At 42.7% G+C, this 20,895-nt stretch overlaps 1 protein-coding gene across 7 annotated transcripts; it reads right to left on the minus strand.

Moving 5' to 3' along the window:
* Positions 1-390: 390 nt before the first annotated feature.
* Positions 391-13,887, minus strand: lhx9 (LIM homeobox 9). Of its 7 annotated transcripts, XM_061738809.1 has the most exons (6): positions 13,792-13,887; positions 10,029-10,329; positions 9,070-9,272; positions 7,753-8,111; positions 4,553-4,755; positions 1,267-3,927 (listed from the first exon to the last, which is right to left on the minus strand). In XM_061738809.1, exons 2-6 carry the CDS (start codon positions 10,209-10,211, stop codon positions 3,673-3,675), a joined length of 1,203 nt encoding a protein of 400 aa, XP_061594793.1. In that variant the 5' UTR covers positions 10,212-10,329; positions 13,792-13,887; the 3' UTR covers positions 1,267-3,672. The 7 variants fall into 7 exon arrangements, with proteins under 7 accessions (XP_061594799.1, XP_061594797.1, XP_061594796.1 ...); XM_061738815.1 differs by lacking the exons at positions 1,267-3,927; positions 13,792-13,887 and adding an exon at positions 391-623 and having other exon boundaries at positions 7,753-8,108; positions 10,029-10,753; XM_061738813.1 differs by lacking the exons at positions 1,267-3,927; positions 13,792-13,887 and adding an exon at positions 391-623 and having other exon boundaries at positions 10,029-10,751.
* Between the last annotated feature and the right edge of the window lie 7,008 nt (positions 13,888-20,895).

Here is a 20,895-nt window from a genome sequence, read left to right on the forward strand (position 1 = left end):
ACTATGTAGGCTCAGAAATTCTTAGGCGTTGAAGCCGGTTGAACTCATATGTTCATATGTGTTGAAACTCACAGATATACTGTTTTTAGATAGATATCCACATTAATGAGCTAAGAAATCAATAATGTGTTACCCTTTACAGTAAGCTGAATGTCAGGAACAAATAAGCCCGAAGCTGTGCTACCTATATCTTCACAGTGGCTTCATATATATGCATGCATATATATATATATATATATATATATATATATATATATATATATATATATATATATATATATATATATATATATATATATACACAGTATATATGTGTGTGTGAGTGTGTGTGTGTGTAGTCTTTTCTTCCATGTGAGGTACTCTGCGCATGAGGGACATAATTCATGTGCTTTATTTTGCAGCTGACAATAAATCATACAGTGGATCAAAGGAAATAATATACATCTCAAGGAAAATGTTAACAAGATGACGAGCCGCATGCAAAATGAGAATCTCTTCTTTATCCGCTTTGTCTTTTTCTCTTTCTTTTTCTTTTCCCACTTCCTTCACTCGGTGCAGCCAGATGGCAAAGCTCCAGCTCTGCAGTCCTCTTCATACACTCATCATATCTGATGGGCATCCTGCTGCCGAGTTTCAAGGAGGCCATGTGTTTATGAAATGACACTTGTGACAAAAGAAAACTTCTACTTAGCAAGCTGATTCTTGGGTGGGGGTGCAGGGGGGCAGCGAAGTGTGTGTGTGTGTGTGTGTGTGTGTGTGCATGTGGATTTGTGTCTGTTAGTAGTGTGTGTGTTCATACCAATAACATCCATATCATGTCGGTTTCACACTGTTATCATGCTGGATGCTGAGTCTTTAAATCACATCCTGTCTTTCCGTCAGGTTTCTTTAACTATGTTACAGCACATCTAATTCTATTTTTGCCCATTTACTACTCCAATACAGAAATATATTTTATTTTTACAATGATAGCATGGATATCATACATTGTGGATCTCTTCCGCTGATGGATTTACGGAGAACAAGCTTTTGTTTTTTAAAAAAAAGAAAAAAAAGAAAATTCATCTGTGGAACATTTGGAACAGAAAAAGGTTTTAAGTTGGTTGTTTATTTGTTCTCAATATGCTATCATCTTATCCTAATATTGTCTTTGTCTTCAATGGTGAGGATTTCCCATCAAAGTTTTCCCCTTCTCTTAATACTTTAGGGAATTTTCAAACGGCGGGATGTATGGCTGTAATGCCCCAAGAATTGTTCACCCTGAAAGAAACGATAGAGTAAGAATATATTAACTACAGAGCAACCGGGCTTTATGGGGTCTGCATTTTCTCTTACTTTTTAGGTTTACCAATATGTTATGCATAAATATATACTATATACGTATATGGATATAAATCAATATATGCTTTGCAGCATTCCTTTTATTTAAAATTTAAAGCCATGTTCATGCATTAAAAGCAATTTCATGTTTTTGACTGCAGGGTTTAGATGCAAATCCATGGGGCATTACGCTAAAAACCATAAACAGTATAAATTAGGAAATAGAAATTAAAAATGGAGGCAAAAATGAAGACGTTTAACTGGTCATTGATAACTGGATGCTCTCTTGTCTGTTGATGTGATAAACGAAAAACTGTATTCGAGAAAGAACATAAAATGGCAAGTGTAATGAAAATATAAAACCCATTTAAAGCAAAGTATTTTTTTATTCACACAAATTTAATAAGATATATAACAACCGTTTGGTCCATAAATATTTAAGGGGAAATAGTTTCTATACACCATCTTTATCAAGAAACAGGGAAACATGGACAATCTTGATAGAACACTTACTGTACTCAACTATTAACACGAAGATCAATATATAAGGTTCTTGGATTACCCAACTATATCTGAAAGAGTGCACAAATGCTTTCTATGACATCGCTGCCCCCATTTTAACAGAATACACCATAAAAAGATCTTCGGAAATAAGATGCAAAACAGTACAAAACTAGTGAGGCGCCAAAAAGGATGTGAATCAGTTAACAAAGAACACATAATATCCTGAATTTCACAAACTTTCTCCCAAGTTATAGCATAAGGCACGTCGTAGAACTGAGTTTAGGCGTCTACTTCACTAAGTAGATCGAGAGAACCACTTTGTTCTACAGTAGAACAAATTGTGACGCTCACAATGAAACGTATCGACTCCATTGAAGATTTCCTCGCTCTGTCTTTTTTTTCCTCTCTCTCTCTCTCTATCTCCCTATCTCTCTATCTTTCAGCCAGAAGAAACATGTTTTTGGTCTGTTCAGTGGCAAGTGTCAGTAAAGAAAGTGTAAGTATGGTCAAACAGGAGAACACATGGACGATGATTTCCCACTGGCTGCCTCTCGCGTCTCCACCCATCTGAGGTCATCTGACTGTCGGTGTCGGCTCTACACATCTAGTCTGCAGCGTCGCAACCACTTCATTTCTCTCCCCTCTACTTTTACTTCCCTTTTTTCTCTTTTTTTTCTTGTTTTTTTAAAATCACATCATTACCCTGAGCAACATGATAAGAACAATAATGCACTTTTCTCTGGGCAGTATATTGTCACTGTGCAATTGAATTTTGCTGTGGATCTATGGATATGTGTACTAGGTTCGTCTATTTGACTGTGGTTCATCTATGAGGCCTACAAAATAAACAAAAAACGACACAAAAAAAAGGTGCTCTGTCATGGCGACAATCGATTACAACAGTGCCCATAAACTGCTCTCTGATCTGAATTTTTTAATGCTAGTTTCTAATTATAAATCAATGTCTATCAATGTGTGACATGTTAAAACAGTTACCACTGTACAGAGTTTTGGGTTTAATTCTTTCTCTACATCACAGTTAGGTTGTTGGCGGTTTTAGCTTCTCTATAAGCTGCAGCGGCGACTAAACAACGTCATTTTGGAGGTTTTACATGTAGCTCAACGTCTGATTCCACCAAACATTCGGAGATAATTAAAGCCTGTTTTTTTCTGGAGTTACCCATGTACAGAACATTCGACACGTTTTATTTCCCAAATTATTCCAAAGCCGGAAAAAACAAAGTCTTTAAATCGGATAGTGCGAACACAGTGCAGACATACACAGGTTTCTGATATTATTTTAAAAATTTTAACCAATTAACCACAAATTAAGAAGGGCTCTTATTTCTTTTTCCTTTTTTTTTCTTTTTTTTTAATCATATTTCCATACAAATGTACAAATAAAGTCAAATCAGGAACAAATGTCTAGTTTTCCCACAAGTTTTTTTAAGTTACGTTTTGTTCTTTCCAATGAAAGGTCAAATCCACGTTAATTTTCTTTTCTCTTCGAATCCAAGAATGTCCAAGAATCCAAAAAAAAAAAAAGAAGAAAAATTCAATCTCTGCACGTGCCGTGCAGTTTCAGATGCTACACATTAGAAGGATTTCCTCGTGTTTTTTAAAAAGTGGTTGCTGCTGTTGCTGCTCTTGTTCTTGTTTCTGTTTGTGTACACAGTACAGCACTTTCTGTTCCAAGGAGCTGTCTCTGGTTGATTTTAAAGGTGTCACTTAAAAAAATAAAAATGTCAATTGAGGAAAGAACATAAAAGAGGGGGGAAAAAAAAGAAAAAAAAAGAGGCAAATGAAATCAGATCAAATAACAATCAGTCTTTTTCTAGAGATAGCTTGTTAGAAAAGGTTTGTCAAGGTAGTTTGCGAAGGGCTCCCCGAATCATGGCTGTCCAAACTAGAGGTGACGGAGGTCACTACAGTGATAGAGGGGTTTGTCAGGTCTGTTAGTGTGGCCGCGCTGGAGGGGGGGGTCAGGGCCCCACTGTCGGACGAGGGCGCAGGGAGTGAGGTGCCATCAGCCTTATCAACACCTCCATTCTCCTGTCGCAAAACGTTCCTTCTGAATTTGGCTCTTGCGTTTTGGAACCAAACCTGCAAACCAATCCCAATGTGGCTTTTACTTTTTGTGTTTAAGTAGGATTAATTTATTAAAAAAAAAAAAAAAGAAAGTATCAACTCACTTGCACAGTAGATTACATAATCAGATTATCTCAGCTTTTACTGTTGCCCTCATCGTATAAGAATGTTAACTCTTTATCATACGGTCACTTTTAAACACTGTTTTGAGAGCAAGGGACACAAATCATTCTAGCTCCTGAACACTGAAGACATAAATGAGGATTTTACTAGTAAAGCAAATCAAAAACTGTATCATCAACCTTTTTTTTAATATATATAAATATATATATATATATAAATGCGAGAGTTGAATGACACCTTTTTCTGTCCTAATGGTAAAAAGAAGATGTGCACTCTCATCACTAATAATATTAGCAACAGTTTTAAGCTACGTGTACGTTTCTCTAACATTTACTGTGAGAATATAAAAACCCCTGGATATACATCTAATGACTACATGGACCAACAAAACCAACCCAAACTAAAAAGATGACGATAATGGTTTAAAATGAGGGGGGCATGGAGGAAGACTGAGGCGCAGACACAAATGCTGGGGGGGCGGTGATCATTTTAGTAAAAGGAATGGCTCTCTGCTTACCTGTAGCACTCTCTTAGTGAGACCTGTTTTCTGGGCCAGCTGCTTTAAGTCCTTGGCGTCTGGGTTGTGGTTGATGGCAAAATAGGATTTCATTGTCCGCAGCTGATGGTGCTTAAAGGACGTGCGCATGCGTTTGGTCTTCTGCGTTGGAGGGTAGGACTGCTGGTCCCGGTCCAAGTGGTCAGTGTCGTTCTCGTTGCAGCCTGCGGGGAGAGGAGAGAGGAAAATATCGGGTGGGCTCAAAGTTTGGAAGAAAAAAAAAAATGAAAGAAAACATGTTTCCACTGCAGACTGAAGAAATTCCTCAAGAGAAGAGGTCAAAAGCTTGGAGATATATTTAAGCAGTCAGTGCCAAGAAGTCAAAACACTGCTGAAATCCAATTATATATTTAAAAAAAAAAGAAAGTGTGCTGGAATACAATTGTTAGTAGGTTTTTGGAAACGTTCCCACTGACCAGCAATGTTAACATTTTATTTTATGTCCTCTTAAAGATTCACGAAAGTCTGAAATAATTGGTAGCTTCCTAACAGTCAGAAAGAAATGAGATGAAATTATTCTGTTAGCAAGAAATGAACAGCAATTGTTTTTTTTCTCTCCATCATCTACATTTGTATGAATAAAAAAAGCAACCTGATGAATCCTAACCAACCGCTGTGAACAGGCTTTAATTGTTTCTGCTTACGTTTGCAAACACTAAGAGGACTAATGGCTCTCATTTGTCTCTGGCTTTGTGTGTAAAACACTTAAAATGAATCTGCGAAAATTAAATGCAAGTGGGGTTAAGCGATACAGTGATGCTTCAACATTTATCACTGAAAAGGAAAGAGTCTCAGAGCACAATCTTGGTGACACTGTTTTCATAATCTTTAACTAACAAGTGACAGAGGAGCCTCCCTCTATGATTTCAAACAAAAGACAACTAAGGAGGATTTCCTCTTCTTATAATTAAACCTCTGTTTGCTTGTTTTTCTGAATGGTTTCGTAGAATATCAAAAAGCCTCATCATAAGGATGAATTGAGAACATTGAGTTCATTAATGGGCTATGGGGGTAAATAGTTTACATAATAAAGAAAGCAGATATTCCTTTAATCTCTCATGATCTGCAAATGATGCATTCAATTTCTTTTGTTTCTCTTTAATCCATTTTGACTAGGACGCCCGGTTACGTCCTGGCTGGGTTGTGTTTCTCTCGGCATCACCCACTAGGGGTCTCCATACCCATGCAAGAGCGCACTTCACTGAGTGGCGGGGAATACACAGTAGACCCACAGCCTTCCCTGGTGAAAACAAACACGAGTGTTCTAACTAAAGCAGAAACAAAACCTCAAACAAAACCTTCCAATCTGACATGAATATGAGCCTCCTGATCTGACAGCGCGACATATTAACATGAACAGTCTGAGCGCGTAATGGGAACGTTCAGCAGGCTAAATGTGTTCATGAGGGCCCAGCTTCTGAGAGAAAGGAGCCACTTTGGTAAATTAGGAGGGGGGAAATACTTCACTTATACCAATTCAAGTTCTTTAAAATCTTCTTTTACAATTCATTGGTTCGGTTTATGGCCTAATTTGAACCTTAAAGATCAAATCCGATAGTTATCTCGTTTTAAAACAACAAAGAAACCCATCTTTGTTCGAATTTATTAAAATGTGATAAATACAAATGCAACATTCTCACATGAAGATTAAATGTGTCCGTTGTGCGAAATGATGGGCATCATTTTGTTGTATTTTTCCCCTTTCTGTGGGATTTTACATCGTCTGTGGGGTGAATATTGTTTTGTTTCGCTTGGGTGGGCATATCCCTCCGATGTGGGAGCGAGAAAAGTCACGGGACTGTGTTTTTTCGTAAGAAGGCATCAGTAAGAAGAGCAGGATTTGCATGTTTCCGGATAAAGCCTGAATTATGGTTTTGGCGTTAAATCGACGCAGAACCTACGGCGTAGCCTACGCCGTAGGGTACGCGTACCCTACACCGTAAGCCCTGCGTTGGTGTAACGCGGGACCATGAATCAGCCTTAAGGAGCGGGCGCGGGGCTGCGTCCCTGAGAACCGCGCTGACCGCCGCGCCGAAGGCCAGGGATTCCAACGTCACCTCCAATTAACGGAGAACAATTAACGCGCAGATTACCCCTATTCGTCCCTATTCAGCAGGAACAGAGGGAAACTTGGCCCACAATGACAAACTTCCTCAACCGCACACTAATTCACAAAAAGCGAAAACAAAATGGGGACGCTGCAGGGAAGGTCGAGGGGGGTCGGCTTGTAACATTCAGCCATTCAGTGCAAGATTTTTAGATGAAGCCCACATTTAACACTAGCTTTGTGCACGCTGCATAATTTATTTATTTATTTGTATTATTATTATTTTTGTTCTCCCAGCAATAAAACACAACCAAACACTATACACAGACTGTTTTTACGCAGCTATCTCTGAACACATTGGGCCGAATTACTCACCGTTCTACGCACTTATTGTGACCTTACATTTCTCACAATTATAAAAGTCGATGGGGAGGTTGGCGGCGAGGTCAGATTTAGATCATAATCCGCCCAACACGCAACCGTGGAAACGGTGCGTTAAAGACGCGTGGACGGAAAGCTGCAGATCAATTGGCCCGCGGCGGTGGCAGAGCTGCGCGTTCACCTACATTTCAAAAGACCTACATTACACATGCATTCATCTCAGACGTGCATGGCAGTGCTGTACTGAAGGATTACGAAAAAGAAAAAGAAAAAAAAAACTCCGAGCACAATAACAGAAAAAAAGCATCACATTTTATTTTTATTATTCTCTGTAATTATTATTAATTTTACTATTTTTTGCAGGTGCGTTAAAAAATAGAAATTAAATTAACACGATGGGCTTTTAAGCAGCAATGTCCGAGTGAGCAATCTGTAAATCACAACGCTGCAAAAGATTGCACGTCCAATAGATCCTGGTTTAGGCCAAATGCGTAAAAGTTATAATTATATATATATTGGAGTTTTGTTCTTGATTTTTTTTTTTTTTTTTTAGATAATAAGTCTTTAAACCTCGACGTGTCCCCTATACTGGTCCTACTCCGCTCCTGTCCACAGACGGGCTACACTATAATGGTCAAGATGATTTGCGCCAAGCCAGACACGTTACAATAAATGTCCAGATGTGAGTGTTTTCATCGTTCCTCGGTGTCCCCTGAGCAGGTCGCCGCCTCACCTGTGTTGTAGCTGGGTATATCTATTCCCATGGCCGGGCTCTTCCTCTTCCTCGGCCGGCCCTTCTGCGCCGTGCCGGTGCCGTTGAAGTAGGGCAGGCTGAGGCCGCCGCCCTTGGCCGCCAGCTCGGCGAAGTTGATCTGCGGGTGGTAGTCCGGGCCCTGCACCAGCGTCTCGAAGTGCAGCCGGCAGTACACCAGGCTGTCCTTCATGCCGAAGTGGTCCCCCGTGGTCAGGGTCTTGTTGCAGGTGGTGCAGGTGAAGCAGCTCAGGTGGTACACGGAGTCGCGCGCCCGCATCACCATCTCCGAGGCCGAAATCCCGAGGTGGCAGCGTGCGCACCTCTGCACGGAGAACCTTCTGGAACAGACACATCGTCAAGACTCCTCGTATATGAAAATCATTTCATGGACAAAACACAAGTTGACCAAAATGGCACGCAGCGATGCGTTCGCCTCGAGACTAAAGTGAACATCTTCTGGCAAATGCGCCTTTCGTCATTTGCGCATTTGTCACTCAGCCTTTAATATAGATTATATCCAGTTAAGCTTAAAAATGGCACTGGATCCTCCTAATATCCTCTAAAAAACGAGTGTGTAGAAATGTTTTCACTTTTAAATAAATAAAAAAAACAACTCTCCACCCCAGTAATAAAATCAACAATTCTCATTTATGATATGAAACAAAAAGTCAAGTAAACTGAAGCCTCCACATTTTAAAAAAATGCTATAAAACCTTTTTTTGTTTTATGAATAAATTCTAAAGGAGTTCAGCTCCACGCATTTTTCTTAATGTAAAATAAGATATCCCCCCACAATGTTATAAATGCAGCAAATAGCATTTTTTTTATTTGCTTTTAAAATGAAAACATGCTTTTGAACAAAAGGATCGAAAAACAAAGAAGCATGACAGAAAGTGACTCACTTCATGTGGTTTATGTTACAGTAAGAGCCACAGAGCTCTCCAGCTCAGCCACTATTGAATAAACTGCAATTTGGGTATTATAGCTTATTTCCAATAACGCCGTGCAGGGCCCCAGGGTGACAGTTGTGATGCCATCCAGGCGCAGACGAGGCCTGCACAGCCTGTTGAGTCGGGGCTAACTGCATTAGGGACACTTTTCCTCTTTTAACGTGAAAACTTATCCCATCAAGATGCAGTGTAACATACAGTCTGCGTCTGGACGAATTCAGACAGAAAACACACGCAGACATGGACCCCCTTGCACATACGCACCAGGCTGAACCCCACTTATTTTTTTTTTAAATAAAAAACGTCAAATGATGCAGCTGCAAGACCCGACCCTGAATATTCTTACCTGTAGTAATCCTCCTTGCAGTAGATACTCCCATCCTTGGCAAAACACGTTAGCTCCGACTCCAGCGCGAGTTTACATTCACAGCATTTGAGGCAGCGCAGGTGCCACTGCTTGTCCACGGCCAGCAGGTAGTATCTGTCCGAGATCTTGCCGCCGCAGCCGGCGCACAGAGCAGGCTTCTCCGGGCTCATGGAGGGCATGGTCTGGTGGGAGGGAGGGGACAGATCAGGCTCCCATTCAAGCTACTGCCTTCAAAATACCGCTTATGGAAAAGAAAAGGATCAATAAATAAATATTGGGGAATAAATGTGGAGAAACAAAGGCAGATATCTGGCGTTCAGAGGCTTTTCTGATCGCAAACTGACTGGTTTTGCTGCATCTGTCCAGATGTCGCTGCACGAGAACAGGGTGGATGAGCTTGTAGGCCTCAGTGAGGATATCAAGTTTTAAAATTCACTAAATATCGAAGAGTATATGGGAGATAAATGTGTCCTCCTCCAAACTATGTGCTGGTTTAATCCTTCCTTTAGTTATGGATTTAAAAAAAAACAAGATATGCAAATAAAATAATCGTCAGAGAAACAAAAACAATACACTGGCTAGAAAATAAAGTATAATAGTAGTAATAATAGTCATAATTTGCCGTGTTTTATTTGAGGGTACAGTCACACTACTGCATGCACTGCAGGGAGGATGTTTTTGTAATTGTTTAAGTAGGTTTTAAAATAACTGGGCAGTTAAATACCACAGGAAATCGCCTATCCAAGAAAACAAAATATTTGTGGATCAAGATAAATCCTCCTGGCTGCTGCTGCTTCGCCTAAAAACACATCCACGCACTCACCTCCTCCAGCGTATAGGCTTAGCCGTCCTCGGTGAAGTGAGACACGGTGCAGGCAGAAAAACGGGGCATTTTTGACTCTGAATTCAAACACACGTGGGCCTTGCACGGCTCTTACCGACTCTCTCCCGTTGAGCTGCATGCCCTTCGACAGGCGCGACTCCGTCTTCGACCTCCTCTCCATCTCCTCCATGATCCCCTGGATGTGATCCCCGGAGATCCCGTGGAAAAGCATGGCTCCCGGAGGTCCTGGACGCAACGTGCAAGTGCCTGCCTCAGTCTTGCAGCCCACAACTTCCATATACCGTACACTACCGCAGCGCCGCGCCCGCCGCCCCTCAGCGCATCCGAGTGGGGGCTCTGCAGGCAGAGGCTGGGGGTCCCGGAGCTGCACACCACCGTCCTCGGTGCAAACACAACTGCAAGGAGGAGGAAGGAAGAAAAAAAAATGGAAGAAAAACTACAGCATGGGTGGGACAGGAAAAGTGGTCGTGGTGCACCACTTTTTTCTCCCTTCTGCTTCCCGTGAAAGTCCAAGAGAAAAAAAAAAAAAAAAAAAAAGTATAGTCCAAATGATGCGACAAAACCGGTGTGGAAGTGATGATGATGGGGAGGGAGGAGGGGAAGGGGGGTGGGGGCTACAGTGTAAAAACACCCGCCAAAAAATTATGACACAAAGTTTTTGTCGCTTCTTTTCTCTTTTTTCTTTTCTTTTTTGTGTTTCTCTCTCTCTCTTTCTCTTTTTTTTCTCTCTCTCTCCCGAGTTCCCAGTGAGGAGGCTCCTCTGTGCTCGGAGGTCAGGTTGGGACTGCCTGGATTTGGAGAACCGTGTCCTATTTGTGAAGAGAGCAGAGCCGGCCCAGTCTGAATAATTTGGTAGGAGGAGTTCCTCTCACTCTCTCTCTCTCTCCCTCTCTCCCTCTCTCCCGAGCATCGCCTCGGATTTTCTCCTCACCAACAAAGAGCTGTCACTCTCCCCCTCCAAACCCCCGATCCTGGCCGCGCTCAGGACCGCCGCTTCATGCTTCTGACATTTTAAGTACTTTTATTCCCCCATTTAAAGGAAAGGAAGTTGGAAAGTGCACAAACCGGAGGAGACTTGGAGTTTTTTTTCTTTCTCGCGTGGACTAATATATATATTATTTATTTATTTATTTATTCTAAGGACATAATATAGCCTATACGTGTGAAATGTCATTACATTTTATTTTGGGAAGCTTTCAAAATAGTTGAAACAGAATAAAATACGTCTCACTGATAGATCACAGCCGGTTTGGTTTATTTAAATATAACAGTTTAAGATGGATCAGGTGTTTGGGTATCCCTGTGCGTGTGTTGTCTGGGGCGGGGCAGTGATCAGTGACAGGCCACAAGGCGGGGACTGATTGCATTAAACAATATGAAGGAATTATTTTATTTATTTATTTATTTTTCAAAACACAAAAGACTGAGATTTGGTTTAAAAATAAAAAAAAGTCGTCACGTGTCTTTTCTGAGCGCGATGAAGAAAACGGGTATTATTAGACATTTTTTTTGTGTAAAAATATTTTGCAATGCAGGAGGGAAAAAAATCAGCTCTAAATGCTGTTTTGCAACAGGAATTATTTGCAGAAAACGACGCACTGACGCGACCTTCGTCTCCTCTCTGCCTCCAGAATCAGGCCAGAAGCTCGTCCACCCGCAGCACAGCTGATCTGCGTCCATTTATTTGTCTTGCAAGGATTTGAGCCTGGTCATCACAGACAAACTACAGCCAGATTTTTGCATATTTTAGCGAGACTCCGCGTTCACCTCTCTTGCAGGGCGCCGAGCGGGCTACAATAAAGCTCAGTGTCACTTTTAAAGGGTGTGAAAACTCTGTTAAGCGACTAAAAAAAAAAAAAGGCAGAAAGGGAACGGTTTTACTGTCCAGTATAAAAGGCCAGACATAGTGACAACTAACCAGGAATGAGGCGGATCAAGGTTTTTTTTTGCACGCAGAGAAAACACATCGGAGGCCTTCACGGCCGACATCAGGAGGATGAACTCTGTTCTCCGACAGATTAACGTCCCCATGAAGAGAAATACACCGCGCGGCTTTAGCTCCAATAACAGATTTACACCGGCTCGGGAGGAGGGGGGTGCACGTGTGGATGCTTCATCTCAAGACGTGTAACATTATCATGTGAGCAAAACCCCCCCAAGCCTCCTCCTCCTCCTCCTCCTCTTCACCCCCCACCCTGCACACACACACACACACATTAACACACACACTCACACACACTCTCTCTCACACGCGCACCGTGAAGTTGTGTTGGCTTTAATTGGAGCTCCCTTGATAACAGAGCTATAAGTCGAGCTTGAACCCTCCTGGACGGGCTGGACCTGCAGCTGTTCTGCAAAGCGCGGCGGTAATTTGCCCTCTGTCAGTGTCTCCGCAGCAGCCGCACAGCGGCGAAAAGGCTGTCACAAATATATGGAAGTGAATCCAAAAAAAGAAAGGCAAAAAAAAAAAAAAAGACAAACGGATTATATTTCACCTGGACAAAGACACCCAGAGATAAAAAAATAAAATAAAAAATTAAATAAAGCACCTCTCTGTGAGGATTACTGTTTTTTTTTTAATTGTTTCTTTATTCTAGGCTACGGGAAATATTTGCACCTTTTTTACAAACCAGGGCGTCATTAGGATAATGTTTTGTTTTTGTTTGTTCGTTTGTTTTTGTTATTAAGTAAAGCCTCCCGTTAATGTCGATAAAAATGCCGTTTTGACCCGTTGCCTCCAGCGGTGACATTTCATTTGACTGAAGAGGGTTTAACAGAGTCTCAGAGAACTCCGAGGGGACGAGGCAGTCGTGTCTTTGTGCTGTCGTTTTGTTTGCTTTCTTTTCCTTTTCTCTGCGTGCATCCAGAATATCAAATCAGCCACTAAATATACCAAACTTTCTGTGTGTGTGTTTTTAATCTTTTTTCCCTCCCTGCTCTGTAATGTGCATTTAATCCAAACCAAAACGTTGATTTTGTAAAATATATATAATAAAGATAATGAAATAAAAGCCTGATGTCAAAATAAATAAATACATCTAATTGGTAACATTTTAATTTTGAAACAATTATTTTATTTGACCCATGAATAAATCATTTATACAAGTAATATTACAAACCAAATTGCATCACTGGGATTGGAAACAGCCACCCTGTGCCATTTTTTATTTTACTTAGAATGTCTTGACCTATTTTAAGATTTATGATCTTGTTTATCAAAATAAAAGCTTAGAAAATAAAAGGTGATTAAGGCTTTGTTATTTAAAACCTTGACACCCCCTCCCTTCATCTCCAAAAAGAAAAGAAAAGAAAGGAAGACGGGTATAGTATGAATAAAAAGGGTGTTAACAAGCGTGTCTAATACGTTGTGAAAACTCACGAGGGCCACTGCTTTTTGTCAAATAAATCATAATTGTGAAGAGTCAAATTTTCCTGTCACAAGGAATTTGACTTGGTTTATTTTACATCAAAAGCTAATTTCTATATTTTACCTTTCAATGTGCCTTTATTTCCGCTTAAATGTGCAAAGTCCAGTTTGAGGTATAGGCTATATTTGAATAAATAACGATGCTCAAGCCAATAAACTTTTTTTTTTTTTTTAAATCATTTGATTAAAAACAAGAACGGACAAAAAGCAAAAAAAAGCTAAAATCGTGCGACTTTAGATGGCCTCAGCTTCCACCACATCCTCGTTGGAGAAAGAAATATTAACCACGTCACTGGATTTTTCATCAGATGTGTCGCGCAACCGCTTCCCGCGCACTCCTCTGTCTACTTTACTCAGTTTTTGTGTCAAAACAAAGCCTGCTCTGTATTATTATCGCCCCAAGACTAAACAGCAAAAGAAAAGGTCTTACCTGGGGCTGTTGCGGGGTGTGAGATCCCTGTGCAGCGCAGGCGGCGGAGCTGCAATACTGCGGAGCTGCAGAGACGGAGGAGACGCTGCCGGTAGATGGGGGCTGTTCCACGTTTCTGAGCTTACAGTCGAGCTCGGGCGTCAATTAAAACACGAGACATTTAAATATTCCTCTCTCGTATGCAGACAGCCCTCAACACTGCACAACACACAGGGAAAAATGGGAAGCCACGAGAGCCAATGGCCTACTCAGCATGTAGTTTATAACCTGTGATGTGTTGCAAAAGGAAAATTCTCAGGTCGGTGCCTGCAAAATGTGGGAACATTATCCTCATATATATATACTCTTGATAAGCTGTTAGAATATGTGAGCAATAAGGTGTACCTTTCTCTTTTTAGGGAGCATGAATGGAGCTCTGACATTTTTATTTTACCCCAACCCCACCCCCCTTCCTTCTAACATTCAAAATTATTCCTGATCTGAAAACGCATCAATAATGGCCACAAATGCAGCATCTCGCACCGTGGACGGACGTGTTTACAGTATGAGATTCAAGTCAAATGAGAACAGTCACAGTCTAAGTTTCACTGGCGGCGGAGGTTTGTGTGAATAAGTAGCCTAATTAAATGGGTGTACAGTCAAACTGGATCAATCAGTCTGACAAAGATGTGGAGCACAGCCGCACGTGAACGCGTCGCGACTCAATGACCAGATGCCAAATCATTTTTTTAAATGAAAGTGTTTAATTTATGAGTTATATGTATAGGAATCACTCCAAATCCCAAATTAAATCCTAGTGGGATAATTCTTACTAATCTTTATTGTTGTCTTCCCTATTTCTTTATTTTTCCCTTCTTTTTTTTCAGGATGACAAAGAAAGGATGAAATGTAGTCCTCAAATAATTAGCATTTGTGAAAGCACCTTTTGCACCAAACAAATCCTCCACACAGTTGAGCCCATATTTACATTTCTCATCCTCGTTTCCCCCTGAAGTGTCTGTCCATCCTCCCGCAGAAACTGAGCTGACATTCTTCATACAAATTCAAAGCAGTAATGAGGCTCTGAGACAGGAATTATTCTGCACACATGTGGCCTCCTGCAGCATCATTCAGAAATGAAAGAAATGATCATGCAAAATTCAGCATTATTCAAAAATCTCAGGACTTTATTAAAGATGACGACAGTTAATGTTGTAGAAAAAAAAGCTTTAATTGTGCATGAATCTCCACAAGAGGGGGATTTTTTTCTTTCAATACAAGACATATTAAATCACTGCCCTTGCAGGCAGGCAGGGTAAAAAAAAATGATTACATTGAACAATATAAACTGTGCATTTATTAGTAACATGAGGATGGATGAGTGATCCACAGAAGAAGGTGTCTGTCCTTAACTTCAAGCTCATGTGGAGAAACTGAGGCAGAGATGGACAGATTTCAGCTGACAACAAGTGAAGGGAAAGCGGTGTTAGTGAGCACTGGTGCTGGGAGCAAAGGGGGACAATTAATTACTTTCTCTGTACTGCCTGCATAAATGATCGTGTGCCATACTGCTAACAGTCATTTTGCTTCGCTCCTTCAGCCTGGGTTGACATCACAGTGTATCTCATCAATAATGCAGCAACGCTGAGATCCATTTCACTGTGTACCACAAAACGTAACGTGCACACGGCGTTCTTTGAGTGGTGATACCCAGACAAGGCGCTTGCAAAGGTGCTGGGTTCCACAGTGGAACCAGGGGATCCGGCACCGACCCCTGACGCCCCGGCTGGATCCCCCGGATCCCTGGCTCCTCTCTGCTGTAGGGCATGATGGTTGGTTAGATTACCACACATCCAGGGTTCATCTGGAGTTATCATTTCTGGGTCAGCTCAAGTGACACTCAGCCTCGCAGAGGGAGCGCTCAGTCGTTCCCAAAGCATGGCCAGAGAAGGAGTGGAGGAGAGGTGGAGGGAGGAAGCTGAAGAGGAGGAGGAGGAGGAGGAGGAGGATGAGAAGATGGGAAGGCTCTCCCAGGATCCGCTGTGGTGCAGGGAACTACGGGCTACACACTGACAGAATGAAGGAAGAGGGTGGGAAGGGGAAGGAGAGAGGGGTGTTGGAGGAGGAGGAGGAGGAACAGAGGGAGGAGTGAAGCACTGTGAGGCTACAGTCACATGTATCCCAGTCACATGAGCCGGGGTGGGAGGGAGGGAGGGAGGATGGTGAAACATCCTGGAAATATTTACAAACACACCCTGGACACGGCTTTGTGATTATTAAAGGAAAATAAATATAAAAAGGGACAATGAAGTGGAAATACAGTGAGCAACATCCTTGCACCATATATATGAAAGTGTGAAGGTCTGCAAGAACATCAGGCTATTCAAACGCTGCTATAAGAAGATTCTCATACTGAACTACCAACATTTGATGTTATAATGACCATGATTTTTGTTTTTCATTGTCTTTTTTTCTTCTGTGCATGATGCTTTGCTTTCTTTTTTAGCTACTTTTATTATGGTGATTGTTTTTGTTGTTTTTCATTGACTTTTTTTTTCTTCTCTACTGTGCTTGATGCCTTTCGTTTTAGCTACTTTTATTATTGACTCACTTGTCTTTTAATTACTTTTATATTGACACATTTTTATATGTCAAGAAGAAGGGTATACACTGTATATATGTATTGTTGTTGTTATTATTATTATTGTTATTGCTACTATTATTCTTTTATATATCGGATACTCTTATATTGCAAGAAGGGGCCGGACTAGATAAGCATTTGCTTCTTCCTGTCCCTTCTTGAACAAAACTGCTTTATTATTGTTGTTGATGTATGGTGTGTTTTTTTTAAAATTGTTTTGTTCAAGATGAATAAAGATCAAATCAAATCAAATCAAATATGTTTATGTGTGTGTGTGTGTGTGAACTTGCAAGTATACGTCTAAATTCTCATTTATCCTGTTTGTCATCTCCATCACTCCCCTTCACCCTCCTTCCTCTCCAAACTCCCTGCTTCCTCCACTTTTTCTTGAGCGCTTCCCCCTTCCACTACTCCTCTCACTACTCACCCCCCCCCCCCCCAATCCATCCATCCATCCCCACCTCCCTCCACCCTCCACCACCCCCTCCTTCGATCTCCTCCCTGCTCTGCTCTGCTGGAGCTCAAATTCAGCCCCAGTCCCTGGCAGATGGAGGATGGGAGAGAGGAGCTCTTAACTAGCCAGCCTGAGCCTCTGCTCTCTGCACACCAACTGCTGCCTGCCTCCCCTCCCTGCCTCCAGAGCAGCTCCAGCAGCACGCCGCCACCCGCACACACACACACACACACACACACACACACACACACACACACACACACGCTCCTCCGGCTCCTCTGGGGACAGGCTACCCTCCTGGGGACTGGTGCGTGTATTAGTCCATATCTGGCTACACTAGAAAGGACATGGAAACATAATAGATGGATGTTCTCTATCGTAACATCTCATAGGGCGAGGTGGCTTGTCTGAGTAGATGCGCCGGTTTAGGTGATGCTTTTTTGATTTTGTCAGCCAGGGCTGCCTCAGTCTGCTTCCAGCCATTCATTCAAGACAGAAAAAGGGAAGTCAACATGATGGGAAATACATTAGAGGTTAGACGGGAGTAAAAGCGGAAGATGGCGATGAAATTGTCTGGTTAAGTGCGGACAAGAAATCACACATATGACTGATTCAATGTACAACCGGGGGAAGAAAGAAGCTCTGAAAGCTCTCCTCGGGCACTTAGGTGCCTTTGACTGCCCCTGACTTTCATCTGGGCTCATCTGGCAGCCACCACTTCTCCTGGCGTGAGCCTGACCACCAGTTGCGGTCGAAGGGAGAGAAGCTGCCCCTCTGTGCTATTTGCAGCCACGTCTGTCCAAAGGAATCTGATGCTCTGACTGTCACTTCGTGGCCATGTGTGTTTTTTTATCACTAATTCTACCACAGGGATGTGGTTGTCCATATGACCACTGCGGACGCTGCTGCCCCGAGGGCCGAGGACCAGACGTCCGTGCAGGAGCTGCTCAAATGCTGCTTGGATATCAAGACATATGCACGCGCACACACGAGCGTGCAACGCCGTGTCTGGCCAATCACCGAGACTGATGTTCCTTTCAGCCATCATACAGCTGACACTCAAGTTGTTGTGTGTGTTTTCTTCTCCCCGCCAAGCCCGTGTCAGTTCCTGGCTGGTGTGGCCGGCAGTGATGGAGTCACTGCCGCTGACTGCGGTCGGGGCCCTTGGCCGCGGGGCTGCCGCGGCTGCTTGAGACGGCGGGGGCTGCTTGGCCTGTCAACTGGTTGTGACTAGAGCCTGTCTGGTCTCAGATCCAAGCTGGACAGCTCTGTCTTTCTCGGCGGCTACTGCCATCATCCCGTGGAAAGGCACGGCGGTGTGTGGTTGCCACCGCGCTCCGTAGCAGCATATGCTGCGGCTGAAGGCCACAGACATTCAGTCCAAACGGCCTGGAATAAAAACCCTCACATGTCTAAGCTGCAACTGAGACGCATCATATCATTCAGTTTCAATTCAGTTACACTATTTAACCCTAAAACTGTGTCACTTACATGCAGCTTCAATTTAAGATTGCTAATATAAATGACTTATATTTGCAAAAAACAGTTAAATACCCTCACAATTAGGGATGGGAGTCGTTCCTAGTGTTTCAATTTCTTGGAATCGTTTGCATATTTTTCAAATGATTCCCTTTTCGATTCCAGTGAGCATGAATGACGTCATCACGCATGTGGCGTAATGTGCGTAAGCCAGCAGTCGATAGTAGACATGGCGCCCAAGCGATACAGATGTACGAAAGTATGGATATATTTCAGTAAAAAAGACGACAACAGGCTAAAGGCTCAGTTATGCTTCTGCGTCAAAATGGCGCCGTGCCTACGGCATGTGGTTTGGGTCGACGCAGACGACACGCCGTCACCTGCGGCGTCACTGACGCGTACCCACCGAAAATTGTAACTACGCGTCGAGGAGACGCAGACCACACGCAGACGGAGAGGGCTGTGATTGGTTCGCTTGGAAGCGAAGCATTTCCAGGTTTCCAGTTTGAATCAGTAGTAAACTTTCAGGGCTCTTTTCTTCGTTTATGTGTGATTTTTTTTGTTTTTGTTTTTTGCACAATAGTTGTCCTTATTTCTTTGATTTACTGTGACTGGAAAAAGTCGGATAAACCATTCAGAAAAAGATCGCTAACTAGCGGCCGCGGGGGATACTGCACAGCGGCGAAATGGAGTGACGGAGAAGTCCGAAGGGTTCAGCACGGCGTCACGACTGCGGCGTGTGCTCTGTGTTGGTGTGACGCAGAACCCTAATTCAGCCTTAACTTGCAATACTCGCTAAGTGAATATTTCGTCAAAGGGAGGAAATACTACCAACATGCATACATATTTGCACACACAGCAGCAATAATGATCAAGGAATGTTGCTTTTTCCAGCAGCATCTGCAACGTTAGCATGTCCTTGGCTAATAATACTGCAGGTAACTAATTAACAACAAATGAACACTCCCTATCATGTAGCGCCATTTGCCTCATTGACTACGTTTACATGCAGTCAAAATTCGGGTTATTGCTAATATTCCGGTTACTGAGACATTCGGAATATTCCGTTTACATGGTAATTAATCATTTGGGATATCTGGATCAAACCAGCAATGCGTGGAGAACGTGATGACGCAATTCCTGTCATTTCTGCTTCTTCTTCTTGTATCCAAATTCAAAACAAATGCTGCTTCGCGCAACTTTTCGCTCACCTTCTTGTAAATCTGGCTATCCTGGTACTTTCTACCGTCTACAAATGCCAAAAATGTTCATATCCTTCATTACATTTATGAAGTGATTAGTCTCCTCCTGGTCTTGCGTTTCTCTGTGTTTATAAGAACTTCCTGGACCCAAAAGACCAGGAATCCTTGTGAACAGAGCATGCCCAGAAAACAAATTCCTGTTCCGTTTGATGGGGATATTCTGTTTGGCGTTTATATGACCGAATATTCGGGTTTTAAAAGGAGTAACCCAGGGGTCATATTCGGGTTTTTAAAAATAAAAATATGAATATGAGCAAATTCGGGTTATTCAAAGGGGTTATTGGTGTTTACATGGCTGCGAAATTCGGGTTATTGCCAATATTCGGGTTTTAAAAGGGTTATTGAGTGCATGTAAACGCAGTCATTGTTGTCCTTTTTGTCCAAAAGCGAAGCGATAAGGGAATTGTTAAAGAACCGAATCGGTCGAAAATCGAAAATGGAATTGGATTCGTAAAAATCGTATCAATTCCCATCTCTACTCAATGCTAAATTAATCCAGGCAGATATCAAGAAAATGCAGCAAAATAAGACTAACAAACATAGGTTATGTGTAAATCATTAACACGATGTATACAGTCCTTCAGAAATCTGTGGAGGGGTTTCGTTTTGTTTGTGTCAGTCACCAATAACCAAGTTAGAGGATGACGTGTTGGGGGGGGTTGAGGCTGAGCCACCGCTGGATGAGGAGGACATGAAAGTTGGCCTATTTCATGGTCAGACTGCGGCACTGCCGAGGCCCTGAATGGCAACGCATCTACTTTAATGTGACAGACAAGTCCCTAGGCAAAACCCGCGGAGCCGCAGCCAGCGAGCGGGGCCCAGGTACTTGATGAGTGTGACACCTTCACCATCCCGCTGTAGGAACGTCGCTGCCGCACGCTCCGCTGCCTCGGTTTAGAATAACAGCAAATAAACTCGCCTCTCATCCCGCCTGACGAGGCGTCCCCAGAACCTGTCCTCCCCAGCACTGTTGGGATCACCCATCTCCTTGTAGCCGCTCACAGGGCTCTGCTCCGATCGCTAAGCACTTGCCTTTGGGACCCACCTGCCGAGGGAAATTGTGGCCACGCCAGTACTGTAGGTGGCTGCGACAGGATTTGGCGAGCAGACACATCCTCTCACGGAGACCCCGTTTGCCCAATCAGGCGGAGAACTGAGCGAGTGTGTGTGGCTGCTTCAGAGAGAGAGAGCGCCTGCCCTGGAGGCATCTCGCATGCCTTCCCACATGCACTCACAAATCAAGCGGCACATCTTCCCTTAACGTGTCCTGCACGCACAGGTAGCTGTTG

The sequence above is a fragment of the Cololabis saira genome, chromosome 13 (genome assembly GCF_033807715.1).
Source record: "Cololabis saira isolate AMF1-May2022 chromosome 13, fColSai1.1, whole genome shotgun sequence".
In the NCBI taxonomy this organism is placed as follows: Eukaryota; Metazoa; Chordata; class Actinopteri; order Beloniformes; family Belonidae; genus Cololabis; species Cololabis saira.